The sequence below is a fragment of the Anabas testudineus genome, chromosome 16 (assembly GCF_900324465.2).
Source record: "Anabas testudineus chromosome 16, fAnaTes1.2, whole genome shotgun sequence".
Classification (NCBI taxonomy): domain Eukaryota; kingdom Metazoa; phylum Chordata; class Actinopteri; order Anabantiformes; family Anabantidae; genus Anabas; species Anabas testudineus.
Window position 1 is genome coordinate 9,126,260 of NC_046625.1, and position 19,413 is coordinate 9,145,672.

General features: G+C 38.9%; 2 protein-coding genes across 5 annotated transcripts; both read right to left on the reverse strand.

The window, feature by feature from the left end:
- Positions 1 to 689: 689 nt before the first annotated feature.
- gnl1 (guanine nucleotide binding protein-like 1) lies at positions 690 to 9,874 on the reverse strand. Its single transcript, XM_026370544.1, has 12 exons — positions 9,663 to 9,874; positions 8,664 to 8,811; positions 8,121 to 8,257; positions 7,853 to 8,004; positions 6,011 to 6,082; positions 5,217 to 5,409; positions 4,922 to 5,020; positions 4,216 to 4,398; positions 3,848 to 4,026; positions 3,366 to 3,552; positions 3,033 to 3,173; positions 690 to 2,925 (listed from the first exon to the last, which is right to left on the reverse strand). The coding sequence occupies exons 1-12, from the start codon at positions 9,733 to 9,735 to the stop codon at positions 2,660 to 2,662; spliced, it is 1,830 nt and encodes a 609-aa protein (XP_026226329.1). The 5' UTR covers positions 9,736 to 9,874; the 3' UTR covers positions 690 to 2,659.
- An 817-nt stretch (positions 9,875 to 10,691) lies between these two features.
- Positions 10,692 to 18,631, reverse strand: znf384b (zinc finger protein 384 b). 4 transcript variants are annotated; one of them, XM_026370547.2, is made up of 11 exons: positions 18,098 to 18,576; positions 16,824 to 16,891; positions 16,475 to 16,703; positions 16,027 to 16,137; positions 15,064 to 15,218; positions 14,896 to 14,987; positions 13,936 to 14,160; positions 12,669 to 12,836; positions 12,475 to 12,553; positions 12,178 to 12,336; positions 10,692 to 12,033 (listed from the first exon to the last, which is right to left on the reverse strand). In XM_026370547.2, the coding sequence occupies exons 2-11, from the start codon at positions 16,887 to 16,889 to the stop codon at positions 11,638 to 11,640; spliced, it is 1,680 nt and encodes a 559-aa protein (XP_026226332.1). In that variant the 5' UTR covers positions 16,890 to 16,891; positions 18,098 to 18,576; the 3' UTR covers positions 10,692 to 11,637. The 4 variants fall into 4 exon arrangements, with proteins under 4 accessions (XP_026226332.1, XP_026226331.1, XP_026226330.1 ...); XM_026370546.2 differs by having other exon boundaries at positions 16,027 to 16,140; positions 18,098 to 18,569; XM_026370545.2 differs by having other exon boundaries at positions 10,692 to 12,336; positions 16,027 to 16,140; positions 18,098 to 18,631.
- Positions 18,632 to 19,413: the final 782 nt, after the last annotated feature.

Sequence of the window (19,413 nt, forward strand, 5' to 3'; positions counted from 1 at the left end):
CAAGTTGGGATGGAGTCGGGCTCACAATGCATTTATGCTGTTCACATGGGGTCATCACAAAGCAAATAACCGAGTTTCCATAATCACAACTACTTTGCATTAGTTTAACATGTAATTAAACAGCACAGTTTACAAATAAATAAACCATGAGAGTTTAAGCGCGCTAATTACTTAAATTATTTCTAATGTAGATTAGTGGTTGGGTACTTCTTATTTTATCAAATGTTATATGCTTCAAATATCACCCATCTGGAAATGCATTTTAGGAGGACTTTTAATGAGATATGAGCAGAGATGCTGATCATTAGCACTACAAAATATCATCACTAATCATCTGTTTTTGGGACTCATAAAAGGAAGTCCCTTCAGTAATTACAAGAAAACTTTAACTATACAGCACTAATATATCCATGTGTACGTCTATTTGACATTCAGGCATTCTACCAAGTGTAATTAGTCAGACAAGCTCATAAAACATATCAAAGCTTTACAATCACTGATAACAAATCTCCTCTAAGGTTTTGCCAAAACTTTTCAAGGAAATTTGCTGGTAACACTTTAATTGAGTTCCTTTTTAGAGATTATCTGAAAGATCTTTTCTTGATAAAATATTGGATAATTTACGAGTATTTTCCTACACGAGAGAACGTATCTTGAAACAAAATAAAAACACAGTCACAAACTCCAAATAGTTTATAGGATTATTTTTCTTTTATTCCAGAAAGCAGTCCAGTTCATCTTTAGGCATACTAGGAATGAAATGAGGAATGCAGCAAATAGCCTGAACACACCTCAAACCTTCATATCACACTCTCCAGTTGCCACCAGTTTAAATATGTCAAAAAACACAAAAACCCATATTAACACAACCAAAAGTCTGGTAGCATGGTAGTGTTGAGTATTTGCTTTACATTGTACCAATGGTAGAAAGTGCATGTGGCTGCAGTGTGATGTATTACATGGTAACACAGCACTGTGCTGTAGAGCCCCCCTCAGAGCAATGACTGAGGCAAAACAACAGCACACAATTAATACAGCACTCAGGATTGTAGCAGGTTGTCACTCATCAGAGAGAAGAACAGGGAGACTGGTCCAAAGCAAAAATGTCAGTTTTTCAAGATAAACTCTGAAAAAACTGTTGATTGATGAATATCTGCAGCAAGGTGTTTAACAGCATTACAGGATTCATAGAACCAACAACCAAGCAAAGATGGAGTGTCTAATGTTATTTATAATAAAGAACAGCTGTAGTGGCCCATTTCTCTTAATGTGTTGATGAATGAACAGCTTGACATTTGGGTGAATATTTCTTGGCAAGACATAGATGAGAATATTGACACTGCTCTCCAAAAGAAACAACCAGTTAGCTTAGTGTCGCTAAGTAAGACTGAGGGCACAGAACTAGCCTGGTTCAGTTATGAGGCAACAGAAAGCTGTGTAAAAATCACACACTGTGGGTTTCCAGAAAAATTTTCTGGCTAATTTCTTCTTGACCAGATTCTGTGACAACAGTCCAAGAAGTCGCTGCTCGTGTTGTTTAGCTGCAGTTTTGTTGTACAAATAAACAAGCTCTGACAAGCTGTAGAGTTTAGAGGAGCAGGTAGGCAGTGTTTGCTGCCTTTGAACAAAGCCAGACGAGCAAAGTTGTACAACTATGCTATGCTAACTGGCCTTTGTTGAAGAGTGGTGCCAATCTTCTCCTATAACTCACAAGAATGTCCCACTGCACTGCTGTTAGTATATATACCTGCTAATTGTGTGGCCAAATCCTGTACTCAACACTGTAAATCTACATCAGCTTCTATGGATATTTTTTGTAGTAGTTAAAACACTACAGGTTAAATTCCTGAAACAGTCTTGTCCAGCAATACAGGATTCAAGAACTATGTCCCATCCCAAAAAGAAATTCTCAAACTTCCCGCAGACTGTGCAGAACCACACCAAATAAAACATCACTCTCAGATTCAGTTTAATCTAAATCAACAAGAATCAAGTTCAGGGAAATGAACTTCTAACCGAGCTGGTAAATGCAAAACTGTATGAATTGTTGGCTTTAATCTCCTGTATCTCACCCCACACCCATTAACCAAAGTTGAGACATAGTATGTTCTATAAAGAAGATTTAGAGTTGTGGTCTTAAATCTCCAGCTGCTCTGAGAGCCAAGTGGTTGCTCCAGTGAATGACATCATATCACCAGTGCATCTCATTTATTGTTCCTCCTTTGCTAAACTTTGGCATCACAGCCATGAGGTCACTTATCAGTAAAGAGATTGAAAACCTGTCAGTTGATTTATTCCAGGCCAAGGGAATTTGTTCATTTGTCTCTGATAACTACATGCAAAAAGCAAAGATTAAATCAAACCAAACCATTCGTAGAAGCAACACTCAAGAACAAGCAGAGCAGAGGCATGGCATGAATACATGAATATGCTCTGTGCGTTGTAGGGAGAAGGAAACCGGGTAAATGAATGAATTACAGGAGATTGTGTTAATATATAGGGGAGATAATGACATAAATGGACACGCAAGAAAAAAAACTAAGAAGGAATGCAGGTTTAGAGGAAAAAATAAGGAATGAAAAGGGGCACTGGGTTAGACAGGAAAAATTCAGGGAGGAGAAAAAAACGCATTTCTTCCTTTTCATCTTTCCCTCTATTATCACTCACACTCGTTTTCCCGGAGGACATTGTACATGTTGACTGTGAAGCCAGAGGGCTTGTCGTCCTTGCGTCTTGGATGTCCAAAGCCCTCATCTTCATCATCTCCATCCTCATCATCGTCTGCATCCCGGTCTCTCTCTTCTTCTGGCTCAGTACTCGACTCTCCATCATCCTCATCGTCCCCCTCTCCTGCCCTTTCCTCCTCAGTTGTTCTTCCTTGTAGAGCCATAACCTCTGGCAGGTCTGGGTGGTTTTCCCAATGCTCTGCAGACCATAAATAATCCCCAAAATAAATTGATTCTACTCACCTGCTGTCAACTTTTTAAAATTCACTTGAAGCTAAAATGATGAGTCACAGAAGAGCCTCTTACCTCTCAGGCAGCTGTAGCCAGGTGGTCTGAGGCAGAGACACAATCTGCCGTCGATTGCCAGCCGCAGCAGACTATTAGCTGCACGGTAAACATCATTGCGAGCTGCTTTTGCTGTTTTATATCCTCTCCTCTCTGCCCACGCTAAAGAAAACAAAGAGAGCAGGAAGAGAGGTGTTGGTGGCAGCATAACACATCATGCTATAGCCACAAATAAAGGAAAAGCCTTAATGCTGACAACTACCAATAAGTAGCGTCTGTCTGGCCAAACCTTAATATTTACAACATTTAAAAATGAGAACAGATACTTGCCACTAAGAATCAGAAACAGCTTACCCTCACAAACATCCCATGCGGTCCAGCTGAGCTCTACAGACCCCTGGTTTCCTTGCTGAGATTCATTCTCCAGTAAACTGGGATGTTTAAGCTTCAGTACTGAGAGAAAGGGGGTCCTCTCGCACAGATAACCAACTGAGCTGTAGGGCTCCTGCAGCTGAGAAACTGGGTAGATGCCTGCCAGAATCTATAGATCATAAAAACAAGGGCAAAGGTACAAGATAGGACAAGAAAGGACAATATCAATAAAAAAAGAACAAATTAATTATGTTTGATAATGCCAAATAGTTTTCAAAAATGAAATGTTGAGCAGCCGTCCCACACAGCCCTGAAATTCATAAAGAAACATTCAAAGACAAGTCTGAATGTATAAAATCAATAATCCATTTTCCCAGCTGGTGCAGTAATGTGCTGTGCAACACTGTGAAGTTTGTACTGAACAAGCTGCATCGGCTTTCAAGTACACAAAAGTGCATTTGTACCTGTAACTGTTTATTGACACGAGAGGGAAAGACCAGCCCAGGGCAGTCGCAGAGTTTGACTGTCGGGGTGAGGTAGTAGGTCTGGAAGTATTTGGTGTGACCTGGGGTTCGAGACACGCTAACCACCTTCCTCCCCACCAGACTGTTTATTACAGATGATTTACCAACATTTGGAAAGCCTGAAGAAGAAAAAAAAGGGCATCATCAGTGCTTAGTATGCAACATTATAGACATTATAGACTTTGGTCTAGACAACCTTGTCTAGACCAAAAACTGCCAATAACTAAAGTGAGATATCCCAGCTGAGTCTTTTTTAAGAACCCTCTTGAGTTTATTCACAGAGGTCTGTAAAAACAGATGCAATATACCTATACACCCCAATGTGAGAACTCCATCTTTGTAGAGTTCCTGTGATGGACTGCTCATCTCCATAGCACTGTCACTCTGATGCTCCATCAGCACTGAATCCGCTCCTTCTTCTGCCCTCTCCCCATCAACTCTCTCTGCGGCTGCATCTCTCTGGATCTTCTGCTCCCAGCTGGTTAGGTCAACTGTGGAGAAAGAAAAGGTAACACAAATGTAAAGGTGTAAGAAGTCGTGTGGCCAGCATAATGCCTGTGCCACTCCTCATTCCTCATTTTTGAGGAAACAATATAAGTGAGGATAATACACTTTAACAATATTTTTTGTCCACATGTCATATCAGCATACAGTCTTTAGAGCTGAGCAAAAAAGATACTATACTACTACTATATACTTATACTATAACTAAATAAACTAATAACTCTTAACATTGAGAACTAATAAAATACATTAAATAAATAGGAACTATAGAATGTGTGGGATATTTTCTTTACAGCTGTATCTCTGATCCATTTTGTTAATCACTCGATTTAATGCATTCTTGTCAACAGCTTGGCTTAGCATTGTTTCTTTTGGCTTGGCCTTTCACCATGCTTGTTGTGTTTGTCCAAGACCAAGTCTTATCATGGGAATTAAATATTATGATATATCATGGGTCATATAATATGTCACAGCCCTAGTTAAGGTGCTAGATGAAGAAGAGACACTCACCTTTTCCTGCTGTGATCTCCTGACAAGCCTTCAGGATATCTATAGGACCTCCTGCCTTACTCCAGTCACCCTTCCTTCTCATTCTCTTCTTCTGAAGCACTATAACCCCACAGACAGGGACACTGTGGTTACATGCACTCCACACTATTATAGCACATCTGATTATTAAAGAGATACTGAGCTGAATAAAGTTCAGCGGCAGGTAGATTTCCATATTTCTCTGATTGCATATTTTATGTATTTCACTCAGTCCTCTCCCAGTGCCAACAGTTTCCCAGTTCTCCCCTCTCCTCACCTGTGCTGTATGGCTGTCCAGGATGGGAGGTGAAGCAGACTATTTGCAGGTGGGGGAACTGAGAGGTCAAGTAGTGTTTCCAGGCAATCACCACTGGAGGAGGACATAGGTCAGCTTTGTTTAACACCAGGATCACCTGCTTTTGCAGATCTCCTGTGATATACTGGTAAAGGGCTGGAGGGAACTGCAGGACCTAGATGGTTTACACAAGGACATACTTGTTAAAATAGAAATTATGACCTATTAAAAAATAAACCAGTAGATCATATCATTATTAATAGGGCTCAAGAGGAGTTGCGCTGTTTTTAACTTTGCATTAAAGCTGGAAACTATAAATATGGCGTGTAAAATTCCAATCACATAAAGTACATGTAAAATGAAAGGAAAACTGTGTCAGAATGAGGCATCTTATAATTAGATTCAAAGAACTGGATTCACTTTAACTTGAAATCACATAATGAGCAACATATCACAGCAATCTTGAACAGACCAGAAAACTGAATGCAACTGTTACTCCTTACTTCAAAATATAAGATTAAAAGAGAAAAGATAAACAAATGGTTGATGTGAAATAATGCACAACATTGCTAAATTGCTAATTGTAAGATTAATTTTAATAATTGTATTGTATTGTGACAAATTGTTGATGATTAACTCCCTCCAAAAATATGACAATTGTTAAAAAGTGTCAAGTATATAAACGGATAAATAAAACACCATATGATTTATTGAGCCTTAGCTTGATTGTATCTCCATCTAGTGGCCTAATTCATCCAGCAGGCTTCATCACATACCGGGTGCCTGATATCCACAATGAGCAGAATGACATCGGACATCTCCAACACTCTCCATAACTGCCTCCATGTCTAGAAAAGAAAAAGGAAGTGGGAAGTACAGTTAAGTTTAATATTGTACACAAAAAAAACCTTCTGTTCTTACTCAGCATTATAGTTTATTACAAAAGAACAGAAAAGCTAATATTTTTTATTGTGTATTGTAATGTAATGCTCAATTTTGATACTATAAAAATATGATCCTGTCACACAGGCAATGCAACCTCTTCAAACAAGCAACTTATTTATATACAGTGCATATTATTTTTTTTACATCCTTTGGATTTTTTGCTCCACTTAGAAAGCTATCATCTCTAGATTACTAAGAGACACTTATTACAGCACCAGCTGCTCCAGCTCTGCTTCAGCTGTGATGTCCTTCCTGTAGTCAGCCCACGCTCTGAAATTAAACAATCTGCAGGGCTTCTGATTTTGAAAAACTGTTACCATGTTCACAGGTTGGGAAATTACACAACATGTAAGATTTGATGGTGCAAAATGCCAGATACAGTCATCTATTCAAATCAGCATGAAGGCAACACAAACCAACATGGAGGGGAGAGAATGTGACCAAAAGTAGGGTAAATTTGAACAGGAAAAGATCTCTGATCAGCTAAGACAAAACCAGGAGTTTGTACCTGAACCGGGGGGGACTTCTGTTCTGTGGATGTCGTTTGAGTATAAAAACTCTGACTTGGACAAAAAATGTACTTTGACTCTTTTGTGAGGGCATAATTTGCAAAGTACAGTTTTCTGGTCCAAGTCAGACTTTTAGTAGGTGGTAAAAAAGGTTAGCTGTGTTTGAGTCTTTTGTGGGGGCATAATTTGCAATTGCAATTTTGCCACTAACCTCTTTTACCACCTACGCGAGCATAATGTCACAGGGCACAGAGAGAGTCTACAGATGAGATCCACAAAAGTACAGCTGAGTGCTCAAAACAAACACCACGAGCAAGTACGTTTTAGGCGTTGAGTATTTAATTGAGTATGTAATAAGAAACAGGCCTTTCCATGTGGTGATTTTATATAAACTATTTGTTTGTTGAATTTACATAAAAGTGCTCTCTATAGTGCTATATCTATAGTTTTATCTGGATATGAAATGGCCTGTATTGGGGTAATGAGATTTTAGTCACATTGCACAGCCCTCTTCATGACTGGATAATAGCCTCAACAGTTCTAATCTTTGAAATGAGGGAAAGAACATTCATGGGTAGTCATCAGTTTACAAGCAACTCTTTTTGCACAGGAATTTTGCTCGTAAATCACTGGTTTACTGCACTAATTTACATAATCAGTCTGAAAATATATGTCAACAAATATATGGTTCTCGTTTAACAGAAATAGTTCTATGGCTGCATGCTAAACCTACTAGTCTCAGATGAAAAATAATAATAATACTGAAGCCAGAGACGGTCATAAGTAGGTGTGTCCATTACAGTGATGAACTGCAATAAATTGCTTGATCCTGACTTAGCAGAAAACCTGTGAGAACTAACTAGTATTGCAGCCCTGGCTGGGTGATTAAATACAATTTTGACAAAGGCTATGTTTCCAATAATCTACATTTAGATTAGAAGATTTTAAATTTGTCAGATTTTCTAGGTCACTGCAATTATGTTGAAACCTGTAAAACAAAAACATTAAGCTCTTTCAATCGATATGGATGTAGCAATCCATCAAGTTTGTTGGAAATTAAATTCTTTAACCGGCTCCATGATTATTAGATTCTTCAGAGTCCAGCATTGGCACTTTGACAGTCAAAATCCTCTTAGAAGTCTAACATGCTGTTAAGTGTCTTACCTCAAGATTGTGCTCAAAGTGGCTAAGGGTGCCAGGTGGGTTTCTGGAGTGCAAGTCATCCAGGTACTCTCGGTACGACTTCTCCTCTTTCCTCAGTAGGCTTTCCCGCGTCATCTCATAATTCCAGGATGGCCGACGTGGGAAACCAAGACCTAGCCATGTAATATAATGAAGTTTCAGCATATCAAGCACTACATCAACCTACTCTGCTCTTCTGTTTGGCTTATTTTCAGAACATCACGTGAACAGCATTAAAAAACAACCAGACCTTTCTCTGAGGGATAGATGTCATTGATGTCAACTTCCAGTTCTTTGTCTGAGACTGGCTGCAGTACCTTCTCCCTGGCCATCTTCTTCCTCTTTTCCACGTCCTCTTTACTCTCTTTCTCATAGTGCAAACGGAACCTGACAAAAGGTATGGGTGTATGTATGATGGGTGTAATAAGGCTACTTTCTCAAACTGTAAGTCACTGCACCTTAAAAGTTATTAAATATAGAATTTGATTACATAGTTTTATTTCAATAAAATCTGTTGAGTTTTAGGATAGACCAATGCCCATGCACAAATATTAAGTTCAAGTAATCAAGGTCATTTTGAATAAAGTAAAGGTACTCAAATAAAGTGTTAACCAGGCCTCTTATCTTATCTAGATAATCTGACATATTGCTCCAATCAGTTAGCCTTTTTTTTGTTAACTCAATCGAAGAACCAATTAAAAAAAAATCTATATTTATTTCAGCAAAATCTTTTATTTTAATTTTTACCTATAGCGAGCCAAAGTGAGTTTTAGTAATGATACGGTCAACTCACCTGTTGGGATCATATCTACCTTCTCTGTTGAAGGGTTGCTGGTTTATTTTTCTAACATCAGTGGTCTCACTGTCTGAGGTATCAGACTGTCGCTCTCCTCCTCGCTCCACACTGGCATTACGGCTGCTTGGCCCAGAACCTGTGTCACCTTCAAGTCAGAGGTCAGAGTTCACAGTCAGACACAAGCATAAAAGACACTCCAGTAAGCTTGAATCCACAGATATTATATAGATGTAGTTTTTGATGTTAAAATTTTTTATTATCAGGTGTCCTCAACCACATCCATATGCCAGAAGAAATGTGACCATTTTACAAGGATACATGCTGACAAGTTTAAGTTAAACATCTTTCAGTACAGAATGTAACAAGTAAATCAAACTGCGATGATGTATACTATATATATATATATATATTTGAATCCTTAAGCAGGCTTAGGTCTACATTAAATGAGTAAAATTAAATACAATTCTACTATTTTTCTGAATATTGTGACAATTAAACCATTTCAACAGCCTCAGACTGTTGACTTGATTTAGGAATAAAAGACGGATTGTCACAACTTGAATACCGCTTAATATACTGTACAGTACATTAAGCACATGGAAACCTTTAAGCCAATTCAGCTGACAGCCTATAGGTGACAATACATAGCCCACATTCTCTTTTAATTTTACACTACACCTAATAATATTAAGGGTCTAAAAATCATACGATTATAAATATTTTTGCAAAAACAAGCAAACATGTCATATTCTGTTGTGCAGCCGTCAAGTTCAAAGGTAAGTCATATCATACTGTCTATTATTACACTAGCATGGATAGAGAATATGGCCATAGGCTATACAAGTGTTCTAGTATTTAATAAAACAGTATTTAATACAACACAGACCCACAGATAATCTAGTTTGATAGTAACCAAACTACATTTAGCTGTGAAGCACAGACCGTTAGCTAGCTAACTGCTAACGCTAGCTTGGCATCGCTACGAGCTGTAGTTACCTCTCTTTCGCTCCCGTTTGACTTGCAGCTGTTTCTTCTTTTGTTTGTTGCTAAATGGCTTTTTCCGGGGCATATTTAAAATAAATGCTGGTTAATATAGAGTCTTTGAACTGTGTTTTGCTACCTACAGCTTGTCGCACAGCTTTCTTATTGACGTTATTTACATGGATGAAGTTTCTCGACTCCTACACTTTTCAGTGACGCCATATCCACTGCAGACTGCGGAGGATGATGGGCGAAACCAATTTTCTTATTTTTGCAGACTAAACAATGTAAAATCGTTTGGCTTTTCTTTAAATTACCATGTAACGACTACGCAGTATAGCGATTACACCGATCGTTATATCGCTGTCGTATAAAAATGTGAGCCCAAATGGCCGTAAACCCCGTGCTCATTAATGGTACAGTCCACTTGTATAAACGCCTCACATATTAGCACATTCCAGTAGCAAACATGTTTAAAATAAAAACTATTCCTGCATGATAATATTTGATTAACAGTCATTAAAACCAGCATACATCACACAAGCAGCATGGTGTTTTCTCTTTTTTTTTAAATCAAATATAATCGTATTAGCTTTTAACAAAAAATTCGTTTCATGAAATAGTTGAATACATCGTTTTGGGGAAGTTGTCATAGGCACCACGACAATTAATCAATTAGTGGAGGATCTAGTCAGCATATTTAATTTTTTATGTTGCTAACATAGTTAATACCCCTTCAACCCCATTGTGACATAGGTAAATAACTTTTATTTAACAGGGACCATGCAGATAAATGCACACATATGAAAACAGATGTGATATAATAATAATAATAATAATAAGGCATCAAGCTGAAGCAAATTTGCATCCCCCTCTCTCTGATTAGGTCTTTCAATCTAGGTTAAACAACACATAAAACACACAGGTTAATAAAGCAGAATTGAAATAAATACAACAGAATAGGTAACATTGACTGTGTCCATGTGTTTATAAATGGAAATAAAGGTGGCACAACACTGAAAGAGAGAAAAAAATGACAGCGTGGAACATTTAAAAAGGTTTATTGTATTATAAGTCAAAAAAAAATTCATATGTGTAAATATGTCTGTAAAGAAATTATAAATGTTCTTATCATGAAGGTATAATGGCAAGTACACATTTTGATTACGTTATTCTTAAAACATACACACAGAGCAGTACAATAGGATTACATGAAATATGAATTGGCTCATCACTCCATCAAAGGTCAATGTGAAGGCCTGTGAATGGATTTCTGTAAGTTATATGGATTAACACATCCTTTTTAAACACACAATCATTCTTTATAAACTGGTAGAATATCTATTTATAATCGATTGATTTTTTTTCTTTCCTGAAAAGGAATGAACCTTTTTTAAGGTAAAAAAGAATGAATCACAGGCATGTCATTTTACAACATAGTAGAGGTAATAACACTGAGTAAAAACTGAAAGTCTCTGTATGAAAGTATAAAAAATTACCTTCATAGTTAACTACAATTCCCATCAATAGAGAGACCATGAATCGCTATGGCCAAAGCTGCATGTGTAAGGAAGAGCAGGAGGTGATGAAACAGCAATAAACAGAAGCACTGTGTTTTTGACTCTCTTCCTTTCATAAAACCATCACTGTGATGGACTGAAACAAACATGCTTTTTGCACCGTTTATATGCACGTTTTACTTAGACAGGATTGCTACAGTAAGGGAAAGGAAAACAAATCAAACAAGGCAGAAAGAATAAAAGGACAAACTCATAAAAAACATTTTTTTTTCATAATATTTTGTGTACTGTGTCACCTCATCATTTGTCCCGTCTACCTCAAACCATCATTTAGGCACAGTTAAGAGTTCCAGAGTTCTTCAATCATCTTAGTATTGCTTGTATCTTTCAACTTTCCTTCCTCCACTTCTTGAATCAATTCTAATTTCCGTACCCCCCCCCCCCACACACACTCTTAACTTCTATCACCTCTAAGAGTTGAGGTGCTCCACTTGAATGGTGGATGCTGACACAGTGAGACAGAGGTCCTTGTGGGAAGTAATGTCAGCCACACTAACTGGTTTGTATTGGATGTCACTTGTAGACACTGTCTTATACTGGTGCAGGTCAAATGGACAAGAGATGGTTTCTGTTTGGGGGTAGTTGCTCTGGCTCTGTCCTTGCTGGCCTCTGCCTGCTCCTCTGCTCCCAGCTCCCCCAGCTCGACTCGATCCTCCATCTGCACTCTCTACAAGGCTCTGAGCTCCAGCCTGGCCCTGGGCCTGGCTTTGGTTCTGATTCTGTTGCGCTGCCTGTGCTGCTATGACTGCCGGTGTAGTCAGCTGGTCTGGGTTGTGTTTCTCCATGTGTTTCACCAGATACGTCTCCTGAGATGAAGGGAGGATAGGTAGAGGAGAAACAGTGGACACATGACTACACGGTGTAAAGTAGCTGCCAGGTGTCTGATGCCAGTGAGGCGATTCACAGTGTTTCATGTAGAAATGCTCTTCAGAAATGGACATTTGTCTTACTGAGGTGTAAGTGCGGTTGCAGAGACCACACGAGTAAATCCTGGCGTGTTTGACAGTGTGAGTGGACATGTGCACCTCCAGGCTTGCTGCATCTATGTATCCTTTATTGCAGTTGGTGCACTTGTAGGGCTTGTCCTTGTTGTGTTGACGTCGATGGGACTGGGGAAAAATGTTTATTGGGAGGGAAAAATGCAAAAGAAAGTGTCAAGGTACAGTGAGGTGTTCTATAGTACAAGTAATAACACACACACACACATGACATGTAATGTTTGAGAGGAGAACTAAATTCTTTCACACCTGTAAATTTGAGAGTTGTGTGAAGGACTTCTCACAGCCTGGATGGTTGCACTTGTATGGTCGATCTCCAGTGTGAATCCTGCATAAAAACACAAGCAAACACATACATGTACGTGCACGCACTCCTATCACTTTCATGCTGATCTTACCTGACCTGAAGCAGATGAGAAACCCAAGCTCAGTGATTCACTTACCTGTTGTGTTGCTGGAGGTGACTGAGCTGTCTGAAACACTTATTGCAGTAGGAGCAGGTGTAGGGTTTCACTCCAGTGTGGATGCGCACATGTTGAGCAAGGTAGCTAGAGTTGGCAAATGACTTGGTACAATGGGGACACTTGTGAGGCTTTGACTCTGTGTGATTCCTGATGAGAACAGATAGGAGGGTAAAAGAGAAAGGGAAATTGGGTTGTAGAGTGCAACACTACGATAGTATACTTGACATAATACATCTGTAAATGTATCAAAACAAAAAACAAAGATTTTGCAGACAAGTAAAGGATGGAGCTACAAAATATTTGGAAACTTTTAACAAAAACCAGCAGTATCTGCTGTAGTAAGGATGTGCCAATTGCAATTTACAGTGTTCTTTTAAACTGCACATGATAACATCAACATCCAACTAATTTAATTAAGTTTTAGTCAACTTGACAATCTGAATAAGATGTTTTGAATTTAAATATTATTCCTATTAAAATATATTTAGAAAAAAAAATATATAAATAGTGTAACCTGATAACTGTAATTTGTTTGTTCAGATCAATATGCTTCCAGAAGAGAATCTGAATTGGTTTGAGGGCAAGAAAAAAAAACAAACAAACAGCAATATAATGAAAGCAGAGCATGGTAGCGAAGGATTTCTATAATGCATCACCATAAAATGGAGAAAGTGAGAAGCAATACAATAACACAATGAGTTAAATGGGGAAGCAAAATGGAACTAAAGTCTACCTTAATTTCAACGTGTATTTCTAAATGTGTATGTGTGTGTTTCTGTGAGAGTACTGGCAGAAGAAATGACAGAACATGCAGACGTAAGAACATTTAAAGCAGGAAAAGATGATGTAGTACAAACAGTATGCAGGGAAGCAAGAATTGCGCACACACACACACACAAAGTCAGATATTCTCATTGTATCAATAATATAACATAGCTTCATGCATTTTAAATGGCCATTCTGATTAATGTATAAATTATGGATAATCCTCTTATGGACAAAGTCCAACTTAAAAGGTCCAATCTGAATTTAAATTTTCTGAAAAGGTCACTTCTGGATGAAAATGGTAGCATGCGAGCCAACATCAACACGGCAGTGTAATATGCATCTGCACACCATGCCACTGTCTTCCCCAGGAGGCAGAAAAAGACAGAGGCTGGGCTTCAAAAATCGACTTGGCAGAATGAGTTAAGAGGACAAGGAATATGGTGCAGGGTTGGTAACGGAGGGGGGAGGTCTGCAGTACCGTGTGTGCTGCTGTAAATGACTGAGCTGCCTGAAAGATTTCTGGCAATAGGAGCAGGTGTAAGGCTTGGCTCCACTGTGGATACGGATGTGCTGGGCCAGGTAGCTGGAGTTGGCGAATGACTTGGCGCAGTGAGGACACTTGTGAGGTTTGGCCTCTGTGTGTGACTTGGAGTGGATCTGCATGTCAGACTTATTGAAGAAGGTCGCCGCACACATCCGGCACCTACAGGCGGAGAGACACAGAAATGGGAGGGCACGATGGAAGAACAAGAAAGAAGAAGGGCACACATACAGACAAGGAGATAATGAGAGTAGATGCAAAAGATTAAATTTGGGGAGGGTGATGTAAGGAGATAGGAAAAGAAAGTAATGATCCACGGAGGGAATTAAGATGTGTCAGAGAATGAATAACAGGGAAAACATTGGAAACAGAAAAGTGTTTAAACCAAATGTAAGAGACACATGAACACAGGGAAAGACGTCAAGGGAGAAATCAGTGAAAACTGACAAGGTCAGGTACGTAGATACTATAAAAATTGAAAAGATGAGTAGGACACAGGAGTGCTTGAAAGATCACAGCTGAAAGACCATGCTATATAAAGACAAAGAGGACAGCCAAGAACAGGTTCATGTCCAGTGTGTGCAGAGGCAAAGAAACTCTGAAGCAATGATGTATTTGAATCTCAAATACATTAAGAGAAGGAATCAACTGTCCACTACAAAGCAGGCATGTTCTGCCACAACATGCAGTGAGGTGTGTTCAGAAGAGGTGTCTCTGTGTGTTAAGTGCTCATGTCCAGCAGCGCCTAGTTTGTCTATGAAAGCTGAATATTTATACGCTGATTTCAACACGACATAAAGGAACAGGTGTGCTTGCATTCCACAGCTAGACCAAGGAGAAATGGGGATGCACAGCAGGTTTTGCTTGTTCTTGGGTTTTTTTTTTTAAACACCATACCTGTATGTCTTTGTGCTGTCTTTTGGGCCATGGTCTTCTTCTTCATTTGACAAGTCATATGGGTCTCCAGTATGATGCTGCAAAGATGCCACCTAACAAAAAACTATATTTTCAGTACCTGTCTATTAACTGCGTCAGTATTCCTCTCTTATATTTATATTTTCTTACCTGGCCACCAGGTGTCAGATGAGCCATTATTAGTGTTTCATTTCCTGGTCCACCCAGAGGACCAACCCTGGACAGGGTTGTCCTTTTCTTTCTGCCTCGTTTTGAGGGTGCCGGCATCACAACCACACGAGGCGCCCCATCCCCTTCTTTTTTGTCTATAACAGCACAGAGAAAAGCATGTTAAGAGGAGAGAGAGGCCTTGAATGGAGCACAGGCTGATGTTTTGACTTTTGAAAGCTGACACTGAATTTTGATAAAACTCTGCTCCTTCTTCGTAAGACCTGGCTATTTTTGTTGAAGTAGAAGAATATCTACAAAATATGGAATATTGCTTCCTAGAAAAACAGTAGAAACCTATCTAACATTTTAATAGATGTGACAGGACTTCCTGCATGTTGAATATATTTTTAGATTTGATATAAGAGCTAGAAACGTAAGTTACTGGCACAGCCTGGATGAGAAATTTAATTATTTGCTGCTCGTTCTCTGATTCTGTTTCTTTGTACCTCCTGAGATCAATATGAGCTTTGAAGAAAGGTACTCAAATGGGTTTGTAACTCTGAAAGACACCATTAAGGGCATACTAAAGAAAATCTAATTTTATTTTCTTTCAGCCTGTGCTTAATGAAAAGGACAGGTCCCACAATGTTCCAAATCACTTAACAACATTAAATGTTTATTTTTAAATCAGCTCAGTTTTTTTCCTCTCCTGTTGTAACTTAAAATGGTTCTGTTTTTCTTTCTTACATACGCCTACAATTAGCAGTAAGCACTGACATTTGTGAAAATGTTGGGTTCAGTTGGGATACAGTCACTGAAGTTGAAATTAGGGTCGGGTAGGTTGGGCACATATATTCTTACAATACAACAAGTGTTATTCAATAAAGACATGTATACAGCTCTATCAAGATATATCATATAGTGTGGCCCATTGTGTGTGTGTGTGTATGTGTGTGTGTTCACCTGGAGAATGGAGGGCTGAAACAATCATGGTTGTAGCTGGATGACCAGAGACAAATGACTGAGAGGAGGTGGGAGAGACTAATGTTCCCTGAGGAGTTGTAATGACCAAACCTGCTGCAAAGAATGAGACATACAGACAGAGAAAGAGAGAAATAATCACACTTTACTAAAGGAAACTGCAGGCTGTGTGAAAACTGAAAACTCAAATTCAAAATAGGCATTTCTTCCAAGTCTATGTTGTTAAAATTGTCAATGAAGTTGAGGGGAGTTCAGTGTTTACTCATCAACTCCATTATTTAATACATCTTCGTGTTGTGTGGTTCAGAATTAAACTTGCAAGCTACACTTACATTTAATTAAATATTATGTCGAATGTATCATGAAATAAACAAAAACTGCCTCAAACTGAGAACGATCCAGAGGGTTTTCCAAACAGAAACAGACTCACCTGCTGTCATGATGCCCGTGGAGGTAACAGGGAGAACTGTGATGTTCTGAGAGCTGTGAGGAGGGTGGAGGTGTGCTGCACTACCCGCCTGCCCTCCTCCATCTGTCTTGGCCCCAGGTGTGGGGATGGTGAGAAGAGCTGTTTGGTAGTGGGATGCAGGTGACGGAGAGAAGGATGTACTCTTTTCCTGTTGCTCTTTCACCTTGTTCAGGAACACGGCATTCTCAATCTGACAGAGGTAAGGAGATTTTTCACTTTATTAACCACACTTGGACTTTTTTCTAGTCACAAAACAAAACAACAACCTCATGGATGATTAATTAAACTTGGAAGTGTTGTCCAGTCCTACCTGTCCTGGCACAGTCGGGACGGGAGACCAGAAATATGATGAATTAAAATGAGAATCCTCCATCATTTCTGCAATAAGACAAAAGCAACAACAGTGAGTTAACAACAAAGCCAGTATTCAGTGTGTACTAAGACATATGACACACTGACACAACAGACTGCTGGAAATAAAGGAAATAACACAAATTACACGGAAGCATAACCTTGCACACATTTCCAATTATGACTGTTATAGGTTAACAGACACGTGGATATGTCTCTATTTGACTGGTGAAGAGGAACAAAATAATCTATTAGTAAATTACAAACATTATATTGACATGGACAATAGATTGATAATAAGTTACATAAAACTGATATTTTCTTTTCTCTTTTTTAAATGTGATTGTCTCACGTCTGTGGGCTTTTTGTGGTGCAGATTTCCAAACCAACGTGCAGCAGGTCTACTTCACAGCAGACATTTTTTATTTGTCATATGCGGGAGCAGAAGAACAGGTGTTCCTAATAATCTTAAGCAAGGCCCCGATCTATTTAAACGCCCCCAGTAAGTCATGACAATGTGACATTGAGGCAGCATGCACAATAGCAGCACTCAGTCACTGAGGAAGCCGTGCACCTCCTGTAACTTCAGTGAAATATTAATCAAATCACCACAAACTAATAGCCACAGAGTGAACAATTTAAATACATGTTAGAAGAGCTATTGTGTTGGACACATAAGTCATAGGTGCATGTTGGACACTGTGCCTCTCAGATGTTTATAACATCATTATGTGATGGGATTTTCAGCCTTCTTCACTGGACTGCTGCTTTTCAATGCCAACATACAGCAGCTAACCTCAGTGTTGCAGCATTTACAGCACAACTACTTAGCTGTGAGTAGCCATGTTGTCAACAAAGGCATAAAAAAAAACCCACCAAACACCGTCAACTTGTATCAAATTCAACAAATCGGACATCTGTAATGTTTACAATAGGACACAGCTCTGGAGCAGGACTCCATTTCGGCCCCTTTGCATGTTTGTAGTTAATCGGGCCCGACGTGCTGATTAAGACCCAGTTAGCAGAGAGCACAGTGCGTCTACAGTGCCCTCCTGTTTGGGAATAATAACAAGCGAAAAAAAAAAGGATAAAAAAAAACTGAAGCGAAGAGAAAAAACCAATAGACCATCCTCACAGACTTCCGGCTGTGGAAACGGGCGGAGAGGCGGCAGCAGACTCATGCAAATCTAACCAGAAATAACAAGCGAATGCATGGCGAACAGTGGCGTTTACCGGTACCGACGACTGCGTCTCCCTCCCCGGTTCTCCTGTGGGCCGGGTCGATTTGGACACAGTTTCTAAATGTGTCCAAATTCTTGCAGTCGAGTTAAGTTTTTTTTTTTTTTTTTTTTTTTTTTTTTTTTTAGATTTTTTTTTTTTTTCCTCCTGTGAAGCAGTTGCCTCGTCTGAGCTTCACTTCCTCCGGATAAGGTCGTCAGACAAAAGGAGCGTGTGTGTCGATGTCACTTCCTGTGTCAGATTAAATGTATTTATTTGTTCAAAATGTATCACATGTAACGCGGACTTGGACTTGGTGTCCCCGCAGCAGAGGCCACATTGTGAATCTGGACCGATCTGAACCACATGTTTCTATTTTTATTTTTTTTTATTGTTTGCTTTGTTACGTTTGAGTGTTAGAGGAGAAAGAATGATGCCTTCGCTTGCTGTCAGAAATAACAGAGTCCAGTAGGCTGTCAGGGTCGTTGTGAACTTTTGATAAACCACTGTGAAATCCATAAAAGAGAAAGAGACAATATTTCTGACAAAATTAGAGCAACTTCCACTGTGGATTAATCACTAGTCAGACACTTATTTGATTCATTTTGTCTTAAAAATAGTTGATCTCATTTCTCTTGAGTCCAAGGTGACATCCTCAAATGTCTTGTTTTATCTGACCAACAGCCCCAAACTGAAATATATACATTTTAATTCACTTTACAGACATATACCTGCCATGTAGGCTTAAAGGTGTGAGCATACGTAGGAGAACTAGTGCTATTTTAGGTCAAATCAAAGGTCGGCTACACCAAATACTATCCATTCATTTTTTTCTGTGTGTGTGTTTTAGCTGATGCAGTTTTTACTTGCTATAATTCAGATTTTATATTGACCACCTTGAATCGCCATCATGTATGAAAACTGCTATACAAATATTATAGACTTGACTATAGTTTGCACAGTACTGTACTATACTGGACTATATATCAAAGTAAACTTGCTAGTACTGAGTGTATTTACACACAGTAGATATTATTAGTGTGATGAGCTAATATCTAATAAAACACATTCTCAAAAACAGCTATAAATGGTGTCTTACGATTTGTTTGTTCCTTTTTTTATGTTTCACTTGTACTCCTGGGGAGGCCGAATATACGAGCTGACCAAGTAGCACCTGAAGGCAGCACTGCCTTACTGTTAATTCAGTGATTAAAGGTTTTCTTGTCTCTTAATGTGTGACTTAACTTTACATATAACACGTAAAACCATACACAATAATATCAGCTTCAGTGCAAACAAATAGATCAGTATATTTAAGGTGTTTTATTGTT